This window comes from Labeo rohita, chromosome 20 (assembly GCF_022985175.1).
Source record: "Labeo rohita strain BAU-BD-2019 chromosome 20, IGBB_LRoh.1.0, whole genome shotgun sequence".
NCBI classification, from domain to species: Eukaryota; Metazoa; Chordata; class Actinopteri; order Cypriniformes; family Cyprinidae; genus Labeo; species Labeo rohita.
Window position 1 is genome coordinate 19,804,729 of NC_066888.1, and position 15,996 is coordinate 19,820,724.

General features: G+C 35.7%; 1 protein-coding gene and 1 long non-coding RNA gene across 2 annotated transcripts; both read left to right on the top strand.

Annotated features, from left to right (window-relative positions):
- The first annotated feature begins 104 nt into the window (after positions 1–104).
- ccr6a (chemokine (C-C motif) receptor 6a) lies at positions 105–5,833 on the top strand. The gene is made up of 2 exons (XM_051138712.1): positions 105–399; positions 3,079–5,833. The coding sequence occupies exon 2, from the start codon at positions 3,094–3,096 to the stop codon at positions 4,273–4,275; it is 1,182 nt and encodes a 393-aa protein (XP_050994669.1). The 5' UTR covers positions 105–399; positions 3,079–3,093; the 3' UTR covers positions 4,276–5,833.
- Positions 5,834–11,146: 5,313 nt separating this feature from the next.
- Positions 11,147–13,982, top strand: LOC127183348 (uncharacterized). The gene is made up of 3 exons (XR_007830028.1): positions 11,147–11,260; positions 12,412–12,498; positions 12,622–13,982. It is a non-coding gene; the product is annotated as an uncharacterized LOC127183348 (long non-coding RNA).
- Positions 13,983–15,996: the final 2,014 nt, after the last annotated feature.

A 15,996-nucleotide genomic window follows, 5' to 3' on the forward strand; every position in this document is an offset into this window, starting at 1 on the left:
CATTTAAAAAACCGGAAGGACAGAAATAAAAGGATTGTTGAGTTCTCTGTTTAAAATGATACCACTGAGTTGTGTACCAGTTTTAAAAGCCAGTAAGAGTGTTGCAGAAATCACAGTGAAGACTTTTTGAAGCATGCGAGTGTCAGTTGGGTATTTCTGTTTCAGGCATAGTATCAGCCTTGAACATCTAGACAGTACACGTGTGTCAGGCAGATTTGATTGTCTCGCACTTACACCTACATGTTTCTATACAGCGCCGCCTTCTGCTTACAGGTCAGATAATTGTCATTGTTATTACGCAGCTGTGCCCTACCCAAGTTGTCTTTTATGATCAGTTACCAGAAGGAACAGAAACTTCTCACCGCATTCCATTAGACTTGTGTTGTGTACTGGATACGGGTAAGTCACTTCTTTTTTCCACCTTAGTCACATGCAAAAAATTTTGTTAGAAACGTAAGTCAGTGCCTGTTTGTGTTGATATTTATGTATTTAATTACCTGAACTGGAGATAAAACATTTATGTTAGTCTTGTAGTGGTTGGGCAACAAATTTACATCAATTTATATGTAAATGTGTAGAATTTAGTGTGTATGATCTGTTTAAGTAAGACTCTTGCAAAAGGACAGTGTTGCTCTACAAAAGTATATATATAGGCATATAGAACAAGGATATTATAGTTTTGGATTTTTAAATTCGTGTTATTTTAATATCCTTTTCAAATTTGCAATAATGTTTAGTTTCGTTTTTATTAGTAATTTTAGTTTATTAATCATTTTGTTTTTATTTTTTGAACACATTTCTATTTAGTTTTTATATAGTGTAGTTTCAGTTTTAGTTTAAAATTAAAGTTTAGCAGAATTAAGAGATCACTTCCAGAGCGCAGCCCAAAGAAAGATTTCTTAGTGATGAAAATGACAAAATGAAAGCATGCTGAGATTGAAATTAAGAGATTAAAAGTATACAAATAAAAGCGAAAATGAAGCAGTCATTCCTTTTCACTCCATAAATCTACATTATATTTGTGCTTACGTTACATTTAAAAGCACTAGACTGAATAAAAAAAAAAAAAAAATGTGTTGTGATATTTATTTCAAAAAAATACATAGAATTTGTTTATATTAGGCCTGGATGTCTTTTATCTTATTTAACCATAATCATGATACTATAACTGTCGTGTTTCGTTTATTTTCCCAAATCATAAATCATAACTGGGACTAAAGAAATTCAATAATTGTGGCGGAGCCTTAACACTCGATTAGCTGTGTTGCGCATTATAGTCATTCCCGCTGTAGCTGAAGTGAATGACCGCTTAGGGAGTGCGTCTTGCTCGCTTTCAGTAGCCTAGCTATATATTTTATAAGTTTTATCTGTAAGGCTTCTATAAAGGACCAACGGCCACGTATCCATTGTTGAGTTCAAGAAGAGACAGTGGCGTTTAACAGTAAATGCATGTTTTAATGTGTTCTTTTCATTTATGAAGAATTATAAGCGTGTATTTTATGCATATTTGTTCAGCCTGGCAGATTGTTCACAAGATGTAGGCAAAAGTTTTTATTATTTACAGTAAGGATGAGCGTTCTCTTTTTTTCTGTTGCGCTTCTTGTCTATTCTTCAAAGCTCCAACTTCGATGGCCTATTTTGGTTTGATTGCTTGTGTTACGTAAAAAATAATTCATGGTAACTGATGCGGTAGCCTAGTTTTAATGTGGGTGTAGTTCAGGTCGCGGTCCTTATGTCAAACGGGTCGGGTCCAGAAATAGTGCTGCTGTCGGATAGCGGGTCGGGTGTTCTTTTAACCAGGATATTGCGGTTGCTGCTTTACCAAACAAGACCCGTGTAGGACTCTTCTTTCAGTCTCTCGGTCAGATAACCTCACGTACATGATACACCATTTACAGGGATTTCCCTTCCATCCATTTTTTCCACACTTTCTTTGTGATCTTATTGAATCAGTGTAGCTTTATAAAACAATTTTTTTGTTTGTTTTTTTTCTTTCATAAATTATTGTTTGGCTGAATGGTAAGCACTTGGTGGTTTTTATTTTATTTTTGTATTTTACAATTAGATGTGTTTCCTTGAACCTGTGTGACATGATGTTATCAAATGCCTAGTTTTTGTTACTTGATGCTTGCTTTAAAACATCCTCTTCAGGACTAATGGCCAGTAAATGGGTTATATGCATTGAATTTCTTGCTGTGTGTGTGACCTGATTTTCTGCAGATTTCCTCTTTCTGCAAAGGTAAAATGTCAACTACAAAGCAACTTTTGCACCTTTTTCCTGGTGTGGAATGAATGGTTGGTTTCCCCTAATCTGTCCTGTTATTCACACTCACAGATTAGGAACAAAACTCTTCTTTATAGTATAGGGAGCATTTCTCACTATTAACTAGTTGTTTATTGGCATGTCTATTATTAATATATAATATATTAATATATATATATTATTTTTTTTTATTATTATTTTTTTTTTTTTTTTTTTTTTTTTTCAGCATTTGTTATTATTATTATTATTATTATTATTATTATTATTTTATTTATTTATTTTTTTCAACATTTGTTAACATTTGAAGTGGATCAAAACCTTTCTTCAACAATACCTGTTCTTAGCCTAGGACAACTTTGAACTTATTTGATCCACTTCAAATGTTGACTACTGTATATGTGTGTGTGTGTGTATATATATATATATATATATATATGTGTGTGTGTGTGTGTGTGTGTGTGTGTGTGTATATATATATATATATATATATATATACATACACACACACATTTCTAATCATAGTACCTAAACTTAACAACTACCTTATTATTAATAAGCAGCAAATTAGGTGTTTATTGAGGCAGAAATCATAGCTAATGGTTTGTTAGTAGACACTGCACTTTAAAATAAAGTGTGACCAAACAAGTATTACTTAAATGCTTCATTGTCATCTTATTAAATTATAATCTGATTGAATATACAGTTTTTAAACTTTAAATTTAGTTCTACTTTAGATTTAATTCAGGCAACCTAATCTGGCATAAAGTTATTTTCACTGATTATGAATTCCTGTTTTTTTTTTTCTTTCTTTACAGTCTCAAAGGGAGAAAATGACTCAATTTGAAAACGGCACCTTTGACTACGGCGATATATATAATGATATTGAGGAGCCATGTTCAGTGGAGCGCAGAGAAAGCATTGAGAACTTCCTCCAGTTATTTATTCACCCAATCATTTGCTGTGTTGGTTTTATCGGCAACGCTCTCGTGATCGTGACGTACGCTCTCTACAAGCGAACCAAGTCTATGACTGACGTGTATCTGCTGAACGTGGCCATCGCTGACATCCTGTTTGTGGTGGCACTTCCTTTGATTATCTACAGCGAGCAGTATGGGTGGTCCATGGGAAACTTGTCTTGCAAGCTGCTACGTGGCATCTACAGCATGAACCTCTACAGCGGCATGCTGCTCCTGGCTTGCATCAGTGGAGACCGCTACCTTGCCATCGTACAGGCCCGCCGGTCCTTCCGGCTGCGTTCAAGCACTCTGCTTTACAGCCACCTGGTCTGTGCAGTCGTCTGGTTGTCGGCCTTGCTTCTATCCCTTCCCACCTTCATATTTTATGAGCGTTATCATCCTGGCCTATATGAAACCAGCTATTTGAACCGTACTGACGGTACTGACGGTACTGACATTACTGACATTACTGACATAACTGACATTACTGACGGTACTGACGGTGAAGACGGCCCATATGTGTGCTTTTTCAAATTTCAGTCAAACAAAACGGCACGTGTGATGAAAATCGCGGTGCCTAGCTCTCAGGTTGCGTTGGGTTTCTTCTTGCCGCTGTTGATCATGGGATTCTGTTACTCCAGCGTCATTGTCACCCTTCTTCGGGCCAAAAATTTTCAGAGACACAAGGCAGTGCGTGTGGTCCTCACTGTGGTCCTTGTGTTTGTGGTCTGCCATATGCCTTATAATATAACGCTGTTGTTGTATACCGTCAACATGTTTCAAGAACAGGAATGCAGCCATGAGGAGTCTATCGCATTGACCATGACCATCACGAGAAGTTTGGCGTACCTGCACGCTTGTCTCAATCCCCTGCTGTATGCCTTCATTGGAGTCAATTTCAGAAACCACTTCCGGAAGATCCTACGGGATCTGTGGTGCTTGGGGAAGAACTACATGTCAGCAAGACGGTCCTCACGGGTCACCACTGAAATGTATATTTCACGGCGCTCTATGGATGGCTCATACAATGACAATGGCACTTCATTTACCATGTGATTGTCAAGTGTCCAGCATTGACATTGACTGACAGACTGATTAGCACTGATCAAAAATGAAAATTCACTCATCAGTTATTCACCTTCATGTTGTTCCAAATCTGCATGACCTTGTCTTTTGTGTTTAGTTTTTTTGACTGGGACAACATGAGGTTGAGTAAATGATGAATGAATGTTTTCTTTTTTATTTTGATTTTGAGAAATGATGCTAATTACAAACCAAAGGGGGAAAATGGTTGTTCCATGTTTCCACATGTTAAAACAGCAGTGTAAAAAGTCTAATGTATATGAATAGATTAGGTTAATTAATGTGTGCTATATGTAGTACTAATGCAGAATGTTTTTATTTTTTATTTTTGTACTGTTTACCTTTTGTACATAGATTCTTTAATATTGCCTAATGTACTTGAGATGTAAACATTTGAAGTTTTATCTAAATAAATTAGGCAATGCAATAACAAATCTTGAAATGAGATCCAGTGCTGAGAACCGATGCACCAACTGAGGCGTACAACTTTTTTCAAAAGGATTTTTAAAAATTAATCACAGGTTTTGAATTATATTGAAAGTCTAGAACATGCCATGACCTTTGAGATGTTATCTTTGACCTCGATGCATAATCTCATACCGTTTTGCATAACATTCCTCTACAAAAACTAGCTCCTTCCCCCAAACAGTTATCTTCTGCATATCTGATCATCAATGAAAAGACCGTTTTACTGCCATAGCAGTTTTTAAAATTATTTTAAGTTATTTTATTAAACAGGACATTTTTCCATTAGCTGCAAGTTTCACAAAATTGACATGAACTGGCTGCTGCTGCTATGAGTATGAACTTCTCCATTACTGAAACAAACACAGAACAATGTACTTCTATGTGTTTTGTCACTGTAATTCTAGAACCGGATATTCAGTGGCATGAACACGCGATTTCACACTTCATTTGTGTCTGATTCCTAGAACTCAGACTAAATGAATGAAAATTTAGTTTTTATTGCTAAAGTTAGCTGACAAAATTGCAGAGCATTGTTTAAAAGGCAAGTTTTGAAAGTCAAGTTTAAAAGCTTAAAAGCTCAATAACGAGTGTTGCTTTGGACCCCACTGATGTGCTCTGTAAGGATAAAATATTTAAAACATTTTTCAAAATATCTTTTGTGTTTCACAAATAATAATATTAAGTTTTTAAAAGTTAAACTTAAAAAGCATTGCGACTCCAAAAATGCTTTTTGTTTAACGCTGTCCATGTTAAAATTAGAGACTGATGTAATTCAGGTGAGTGCTGAGGGCTCAGTAAAAGTATCCTGTTGCCCCCAAGCGGTCTCCTACTTGAAGCCAACACGGAAGTAACTAAAACTGCAATTCGTCGACTGGCCGCTAGAGGCTGGCTCCAAAAAGGAGTCAATCCCATAGACCTCCCATGTTAAAATGCCCAACTTCACAGCTGAAAAAAATGTTTACCGCCTGGTACAAAAAGTGATTTTGGTATATATAGGTCATTTTGCCCTTCATGAAAACTGTGAGGGGGGTGAATTTTTTTTTTTTTTTTTTTTTTTAACAACTCATCCATTCTATTTATATTAAGCCTTAAAGTTTTGCATAATTAAGGGCGTGGCCACTTGAGTGACAGGTGGATTACCACTTTGCCCTACAAGGCAAAAGACTTTCATGTGAAACTGAGAAAAAGGCTTTAAAGATTTTTATTTTTCCAGAAAAATTAATTATAGGTAGTACACGGGGAATCTGGCAATTGGATGTGTTAATGAAAATGATCTCAAACTTGATTTTTGCCTCTATTTTGAAGTTATTGTACTCCTCTGCAAAAAGTGAGATGTCACGGCAAGGTAAACAGCAGTAACTACCACATTATATACAATATTTGGGTGCTGAGAATCATTATGGTAACATCTGTATAAAATCTAGTGAGCATTCGTTATCTCATAGGCTAAAATGTGATTTAATTTTTTTTTTTTCTGACCGTAACAACCAGACTAAAAGTTAAAAGTGAGTGAATACCGTTTTGCAGCCGATTTATTTGCAGTGTTCGCTAACATTAAAGGATGCAAGACATATGCATATTGTTTTGCTACGAGTGATGTCACGGACACAACACTTTTTTTCTTCTGATGAGTTCCTTTTTTTATTATAAAATACCTGTTACACAAAAAGAATTGTTTTTGGTTCAGTCACTTCAGGTAATCATATGCTATTTAGAGGTATTGATAAAGACCATTCTCCCGATTCAGTGTCCTTTGATGTTACTAAATCTTATGTTGTTAAAATCTGTTTTTCATCAAACCTCAAGAAAAATAATGGAGCTATTCGTACTCTTTTCCAAAGAGAAATTGTTACTGTGCCGTATGTTTTGTCTCACTGGGTCTCTTTAATGAATGGAAAATTGATTTGCTGGAGAAAAGTGTGCTTGTTACCACAGAAATATCATTTGAGAAATAAGATTAAAGAAGTTTCTTATAAGCTCATTCATAGATTTTTTCCAGGAAATCATTATTGTGTTAAATTACAAATTACATTATTGTATATAAATTGTATTTTTTGTAATGAGTATGAGTAAACTGCCTTGCACTTATTTTGGCACTGTACATACTCAGTTACACTATGGTGTAAGGTTCAAAAATGTATTCATGAAAATATTCAGTGTTTAAGACCTTGTTTACTCTTATGGGAAAATTTACTCCTTGGCTTTACTGACTATCCTGACCAAAAGGAACAGTACTTTTACATAAAAAAAAAATAATGTACTTATTCTACTGACTAAATTTCACATTCAGAAGTGTAAATTTACTAATAAAAAATTTTTTTTTATGGTTTTGTTGACTGAAATATGTATTTATATTGACAGTATTCGAGAGTCTATGAATAAGAACTTTGAAAGTTTGTAAATATTACAATATATTTATTTTATTTTATACATACATATATGTATACATATATGTATATCTTTTATTTTTGTTTTGAAGCTTTATACTTTCCTCCCCCGGCAACGTTTTTTTTTTTTTTTTTTTTTTTTTTTTTAATTTGTCTTTCTATCTTTTTTTAATTTTCTTTTTTATATTGTTTCTTGCTAATATGTTTTATGTTATTGTTCTTTGAATAATAAAAAAAAAGATGTCACGGACACTACGTCCATGTTTTGTTTTTTTGTTTTTTTACAGTCTATTATGGTTGCAACCCATTCTAACTCCCAAGGCGTCAAAAATTGCAGAACGGTCAAGCGCCTTTAGCGTCACTATGAGGACGTCAAAGGTGCCCCTCGGTGTCACTATATCGACGAACTGGGATCTACATTGATTTAAATGGGAAACTTTTGGCGTCAGAACACAAACGCGAAGGATATGAGATGGTGATCCCTATGAAATCACGTTCAAGAAGTCTCATTCAGCACACATCGCGATATTTGCCATCAATTTACGTGTGCCACAGGTTGGGTGAGTAATCGTAAATACGCTGTCTTAATGTTTGTTTTAAAATGTATCATGTCTTCTTTATTAATCATATTAGCGCCGTATGTTTATTCACTTAATTATTTCTGTCATCCGAGGCTGTCTTTGCGTTTCATGCTGCCTTCAAGCCATGTCGTAATTACCGTAATTCCCAGATGACAAAACGTGACATTTTACTCATAAGGCTCGTTTGAGATGCGCCTCGCCTCGCCTGAAATGTAGGCTAGAGTAGGCGGCTGCAGTGAGGGGAGGAGTGAAATAAGTGCAGTCAAGACAGACACTTCTGACCTCTGGAAGTAGAACAGATACCTACGAGATCAAAGACGGATACCGCGTTATCACACTCACGTGTTGCTGATAAACATGATATAATTGCAGCTCTGTTGTTTTTGTATGAAGATAAATATGATGAACAAGACACTCAAAGTGCTTGCTATTTAATTCCATACGAAAGGCGTATTTATCATCCATTTTTATTTTAAAGGGGTCATGGGATGCCCATTTCCCACAAGTTGATATGATTCTTTAGGGTCTTAATAAAAAGTCTCTAATATACTTTGATTAAAAATTCTCAATGGTTTTGTAAAACAACACCCTTTTTACCTTGTCAAAATGAGCTCTGCAAAAATCATCTCAGTCTAAGGGGTTGTTCCTTTAAATGCAAATGAGCTCTGCTTGCCCCGCCCCTCTCTTCTCTCTGTGGAATGACAAGCTTGTTTACTTTAGCGCATTTAGCTGCTAAACTTCCTAACTACCACGTTATAAGGAAAGGCGATCGCAAAGACTCATAAAAAACCCTTATACTCACTTCTGCTGTAAGTGAAGCTGGATCACGAATGATTCATGCGAACATAGACGGATATATGTAGATCAGGAGGGGCATTCCCTTCACAAACAAACCTAATCTACTGCATCTTCAGCGGCTCAGATGTCGGGAGTAAGTGGCGATCACTATGTTCATTATTACATCCAGCAAAACAACACCTCAATCGCTCAATCTTGTCAAACTTACATCCCTGCTCTGGCATCCAAACATGGAAAGTTACTGGACTGTGACAGCTGATCTGAGGTAAGAGCTCATGTCAATCAACTATTGTGGGAGCGGCCTCTGTCGGTGTGACGGCACAACGTCAGGCATCTGAGAACGGCTCGATTTGAAAAAGGGGATATTATTTTTACAGATTAATTAAAAACCACTGCATGATTTTTATCATTAAAAGGTAGATTTGTACATACACTGCCAACACATATTAATGTTCAAAAAACATAAAAAAGTGAAGTTTGCATCTGATGACCCCTTTAATACAAACGTATATGCTAGATTTTTATAGAAAAATGACAACAATCACATATCTCACACAGAGATGATTCATGCACAATTTAAACACATAACCACATGATATTAGATAAAAAAAAAAAAAAAAAAGTTTTAGAAAAGAACGGTAACATCACGGATGTCTGAACCAATGCGCTTTAAGCTGTGTTGTCATATAGGCGTTTCCATCGTGCTTTTGGTCAGCGCAGTTGGTAGAGAGCTACTGCGCACAACTGCGCAATCCAACACAGCCGACTTGCCGTCGTGAGAGTTTTTTGGCACACGTCAGCATGACATCAGAGCAAGGCAGACGTAACTGACATATTTCTAACCAGCATGCATCTTGCGGTGATCACCAGTGATCGATTCTGCACAGAATTTGCTCATCTCAAACGAGCCTATAGTTTTCCATGTTGTCAGACTCACAAATAGCGCCTAAGTAGCGCCAAAATGCCAGGCGGCAGTCACGTGGTATATCTGTCACTGGTCCAAGTCATAACTCTCAGAACATTCCAAGTTTACAAGTTATAATTAGGAGTTCAGGAGCACGTGAGGGCTCTGGCGTTGATAGTATTGCCATAGAAACACATAATTCAGATAGAGTAGAACGTCACGTTTTCATCTCAGAATTAGGAGATGGCGTGAATGCAGCTTCACTGCGTTTAAGTAAACGAACACGCCTGCTAACTGGGGCAATTAAACTCTATCTGTCACGTGAAGTGCCATAGACCTTGGATCAGTTTTATATTCATATCAGGTTTAAAGATGTAGGTTGTATTTGTAGTAAAATCATGGTAACCACATCACTTACAACAGCAACTGCAGTTGTACTGTGATATTTTTAGGTTAAAACACAGTAAACATGACACATACCATCTTTTTACCATAGTACCTGTAGTTGTACTATGATATTTTAAAGTTAAAACACGGTAAACAGGTTACTTACCATGCTTTTACCTCAGTAACTTCAGTTTTACTGTGATATTTAAAGGTAAAACACAGTAAACTTGACACTTACTATGTTTTTACCCCAGTAACTGCGGTTGTACTGTGATATTTGAAGTTAAAACAGCAAACATGACACTTACCATGTTTCTACTACAGTAACTGTAGTTGTACTGTGATATTTGAAGTTAAAACAGTGACACTTACCATGTTTTTACTACAGTAACTTTAGTTTTGTTGTGAAATTTCAAGTTAAAACACAGTAAATAGGAAACTTGCCATATTTTTACCAAGGTAACTGCAGTTGTACTGTGATATTTAAAGTTGAAACACAGTAAACATGACACTTACCATGTTTTTACCCCAGTAACTGCAGTTGTACTGTGATATTTGAAGTTAAAACAGTAAACATGACACTTACCATGTTTCTACTACAGTAACTGTAGTTGTACTGTGATATTTGAAGTTAAAACAGTGACACTTACCATGTTTTTACCACAGTAACTTTAGTTTTGTTATTAAATTTCAAGTTAAAACACAGTAAATAGGAAACTTGCCATGTTTTTACCCCAGTAACTGCAGTTGTACTGTGATATTTAAAGTTGAAACACAGTAAACATGACACTTACCATGTTTTTACCCCAGTAACTGCAGTTTTACTGTGAAATTTTAAGTGAAAACAGTAAACATGACACTTATCATGTTTCTACTACAGTAACTGTAGTTGTACTGTCATATTTGAAGTTAAAACAGAGTAAACATGAAAACTTACCATGTTTTTGCCACAGTAACTGTAGTTTTGCTGTGGCAGTTTCGGTAAAAAAAAAACACAGTAACCACAACACACATCATGCTTTTACTTCAGTATCTCTAGTTTCACTGTGATATGTATAGTAATAGCACAATAATCACCAAGCTTACTGTGGTTTTACCTAATGCTAGTTTTGATGTGCTTTTATGACAGGTACCACAGTAATCACTTCACTTACCATTCCATGCTTGTAATGCCTTTGAATGTAAAAACCAATTTTAAAAAAAGTATTTTTTAACCTCTTGCAGTTCATTCATATTAGTTTATAACTTAAACTTAAATATTTTGCTCACAGATCATTATTAACATTCTCTATATAATTCTATTTTCTTTCCCGTTTTTTTTTTTTTTAAGCTGAAAAGACCTAAAGGAAGCAGTCAGCCCAGTCTCGTTTGTGGAGAGGTATTCATTTAGAAACAGAGAAATAAGAAAGCTGAGGAGGGAGACATTTGAAGTGGTAGGTCTGTGTTAGTTTTACCCTTTTATCAAACATTCCTGCTATTATAATTTGCACGACATTTGTTGTTTCTTAAACTTTGCCCTGTTCAAAAACCCACACTTGGGGTTTTGCGCTTGACCCACTGACTACTTATATGACATATTTCCTGTATTTGGCCCAAGTGTTGAAGTAAACATGAAGACCACAAGTGTGTGTAGAACATTCCATTACCTGATGGTACACACGTATAGTGTGGTAAAAATGCAAGTGTTTCCAGAGATTTATTTTTAGTTTCAACTTTGCATTTTAAAATAAACTTCTAAATGTCTGTATAGTAGTCCCTATAACAGATGCTAGTTTAATTTGTGGTGCTTCTAATTAAGTGATAAAAAGCAGCTGCAAATGATGTACAAAATAAATATACTTCTCTTTGCACCAATAAAACGTGCAACACTTTGTTTTACTACCAAATTATACGTAATATCTATTTATTAAAATTATTATTAATTTTTAACTTGGAAACGTTTCTGTGACCTCTCGCAAGACCTTACGATTTATTCCAAAACATGATGCATGATGGGATACACTAAGCCTCCAGTATTCAAAATGGTGTGTATTTAGTGTGCATTAAGGGCATTGCAATTTGGCATTATTAAGACCTGGGACAGTCTTGTGAACTTACTTCCTGTCACATGCATGTGCTATCAAGTGGCCAAGACCGCAAGTGTGGGTATTTGGACAGGGTAAAAGATTTAAAAATGCCCCATTAGTACATCAAAGTCTTAATAATTCAATAATTCAATTGAACACTTGTATGATATTGTACAAGTGTAATGTAGAATGTTAGTCATTGCCTCAGTCTCTGTACAGTTTCATTTGACACTATCACAATATTTGTAAATCAGTTGTGCCCTCATAATTTATCAATGAGTGGAAATGCTAGTTTGATGTGTCCTGTTAACATGTAAACATATTTAAAAGAATTAGATATATAGCTTGCTATTAATGACTTACTTTTAATAATGGATGCATGTAACATTTGATTATGCAGCATCTCTGCGGAGGCTGCTTTTACGGTCTAAATAAACCCCACAGTAATGTGTAAACTAACAAGTTGCATAAAATGCAATAATAATTTGTTTCTTTCTGTCTTACGGGGTTACTTGCAGATAACACTGTCCTTCTCCATCAATCATAAGGACTCCGCTCTTTAACTTTTTATCCCCAGACCCAGTGTTTACAAAGTGAAAGTGCAAGTAAGTCAAATGTCAACTTTGATACAGATCATGTGGTACATATAAGACGTTTGATACTGTTTGAGAAAATAATGATTCATTATCATCGCATCTAAACTGGTGTCTTGCTCTTCTCCTTCTCAGCCAGATGATCTCTCACTCCTAACATCCCATTTTCAGACAGTTCCCAAACCTGGATGAACTGCTGAACATTCGGCAGAACACACCACAAAACATCCTACCGGTTTTTGATTATTCGGACGTTTTGCTGAGCGGCCGAGCCGGCGCACTCCTGAAGCTTAGACAACGCGGATTCCATACGGCGCTGCTTAGCATCCATCTGGCGAATCTCTGCTCTCTGCCCAACAAAACGGATGAACTTCTTCTGCTCTCCCGGACAAATAAGGACTTTTCAAACTCCGCTGCTATTATGATTCACGGAAACCTGGCTGAATGACGTGATACCGGACGACACGCTCAATCTGCCAGGATATCAGTCATTTAGAGTGGATCGCGACACAGAATCAACGGGGAATCAACACCCGGACTCTGTTTTAATCATTCTTGGGGATTTTAACAAAGCAAATCTCTCCCGTGAACTGCCAAAATACAGTCAGTATGTTACATGTCCCACCAGAGACTGTAATTATAATAATAATATTGGATCACTGTTACACCACAATAAGGAATGCATATCACTCTTTCCCACGGGCAGCTTTGGGACTCTCTGATCACTGTTTGGTTCAACTTATACCGACCTACAGGCAGAAACTGAAAACAGCTAAACCTGTATTAAAGACTACAAAAGGTCTAATGAAACAGAGTAGGTTTTACAAGCCTGTTTCGAATGGACTGATTGGGGCATTTTTAAAGCTGCTGTATACGATCTGGATGAACTCACATAGACTGTAACTTCATATATCAGTTTCTGTGAGGATATATGCATTCCTACCGGAACTTATTTAACATTCAACAATGATAAGCCATGGTTTACAGCAAAACTCACAACAGCAAGTCTTGTACAGTCAGGCCAGGAACACACTGAATAAGGAGATTAGAGTGGCTATAAGGACCTACGCAAAAAGGGTAAAAGATCAACTCACTTCAAACGAACCAGCTTCAGTGTAGAAAGGTCTGAAAGCCATCACAAACTACAAGGCACCGTCCCCCAGCACTGAGGCAAACCAACGACTTGCTGTCTAAAGACCCCTCTGTCAAGCTTCTGAAGTTTGCAGATAACACGACACTCATCGGCCTCATTCAGGATGTGAGGTTAAAGAGTTGGCTGTATGGTGCAGTCATAACAACCTGGAGCTCAACATGCTCAAAACTGTAGAGATGATTGTAGACTTCAGGAGGAAAAAATCACTCTGGATCCCTCACATCCAAGGCATCCCCTCTTTGAACTTTTGCCATCTGACCGGCGCTACAGAGCCACAAACACCAGGACAACCAGGCACAAGAACAGTTTTTCCCCCTGGCAATCCACCTTATGAACAGTTAAGTGTTCCTCCCATTTTGCAATAAAAATGTGCAATAACTTTTCATTTATTAGTTACCACCTTGTGCTGGGTTACCACCTAGCGCATCCCTGCATCTCTACCTCTTTCTGTTCTATTCTATTCTATTCTATTCTATTCTATTCTATTCTATTCTATTCTCTTCTATTCTATTCTGTCGTCTATAGCACAGTTGTACATACCACTTTATTCTCATCTTGTTTTTAATGTCTGTATGTTGTTGATGTCTCTGTGTACTGGAAGCTAATGACACTAAAACAAATTGCTTGTATGCGCAAGCATACTTGGAAATAAAGCTCTTTCTGATTCTGATTCTGATTCTGATTCATTTCCACTCATTGAAACAGATAACAGGTGCAGAGAAACATCATGTAATGTTTGACAGTGAACCAATGGGGCCAATTTAAATTTACTTAAATAAATTATACTGAATGTTCGCTGGACGAACAGATTGATGGAAAATCAATTCTGTTACAGTTACAACTGGCAGCTCATATAAATAATTGTAATTAATCATAATTAATTGTAATTATTTATATACTTTTCCGCTTTGAGCTAATTTGCTACACTGTCCACAAACAAGACTGGGTTGACTGCGTCCTTTAGGTCTTTTCAAAAAGAAAATAGAATTATATAAAGAATGTTAATAATGATCTGTGAGCAAAATATTTACATTATAAACTGATATAAATGAACTGCAAAAATTTTATTACTTTAATTTTTTTTTAATTTTTACTTTTTTTGGATTTTACATTAAAAGGTATTACAAGTAGGGTATAGTAAGTGTAGTGATTTCTGTGGTATCTGTTGTAAAAGCACATTACTAGCATTACAGTGGTAAAACCATAGTAAGTTCGGTGATTTCTGTGCTATTTCTATACATATCACAGTGAAACTAAAGAGTGAAACTGCAGTAAAAGCATAATAAGTGTTGTGGTTATTGTGCTTTTTTACCGAAACTGCCACAGCAAATCTACAGTACTGAGGTAAAAACATGGTAAGTGTCATGTTTACTTTGTTTTAACCTAAAATATCACAGCAAAACTACAGTTACCATGGGAAAAACATGAAATTAAGTTGTTGTCACTGCATCAAATGTAGTTTATGTGGTCAGTTTTATTTGTTGTGTTTATACAGTGTTTTAATAATGACAAAATGATTACTATTAGAAATTAGGTCATATTTTCTTTGTGAATTTCAATTTACGATTCCATTAAAGTTCAAGGTTATGGTGTCAAGCTTTAATAGTTGTTCATGATGTTTCGGAGTGTTAATTTGGACTTTTTCCATACTTCTTTTTTTTTTTTTTTTTTTTTGTGGTTGGTAGCTCATGAGGTTGATCTACAGAGGTTAAGTTTACAGATTAAAGTTCTCCTTTTTCCAAGCTTAAGTTTACAGGGTAACTTCTTCTTTACATATTCCCATGTTTTTTGTCTGTCACAATCAAAGTTTGTATTTTTGACATGCATGGATTTATAATTTCAACTATATTTGAAAGTGGCGGTCTCACTGAACAGGACCAGTCAGGACCAAGGTTCTGCTATAGGTTGTCTTGCTGATAGGTTTTCTTGTTGTATATAGTGGACTAAATAATATATTTTCTTTAATATTTTATTCATTGTTACAATTGTTTAGTATGTAATGTACTGTATAATATTTAAAATATTAAGATTTAATAAATTATCTTAATACTGTTGAATGGATCATCTCAGTTAGCTATATATCTCCCTCTGCTGGGTAGGCTGTGTAACTACACTCATGTGTTGGAGGAGTGCAGTAGGTCTCTACTTGAACAAATGTATCAGCTAAACTAATAATAATAATAAAAGTACCAAATAAATATCAGCACTGAAGGTCAAATCAGTGGTTTATACCTACCATTTAAAATGAACGTAGCATGGTTTGTGAGAAGATGAATATGAATGTTCGCCAGTTCTTTTCCATAATCTTTACATGCAGTTCACAAACAGCTGTCGAAGCATCTGACATTAGCAACTGA

Bases quoted from the DNA above. Each gene is read 5' to 3' on its own strand.
- ccr6a (XM_051138712.1), top strand. From the start codon at position 3,094: ATGACTCAATTTGAAAACGGCACCTTTGACTACGGCGATATATATAAT.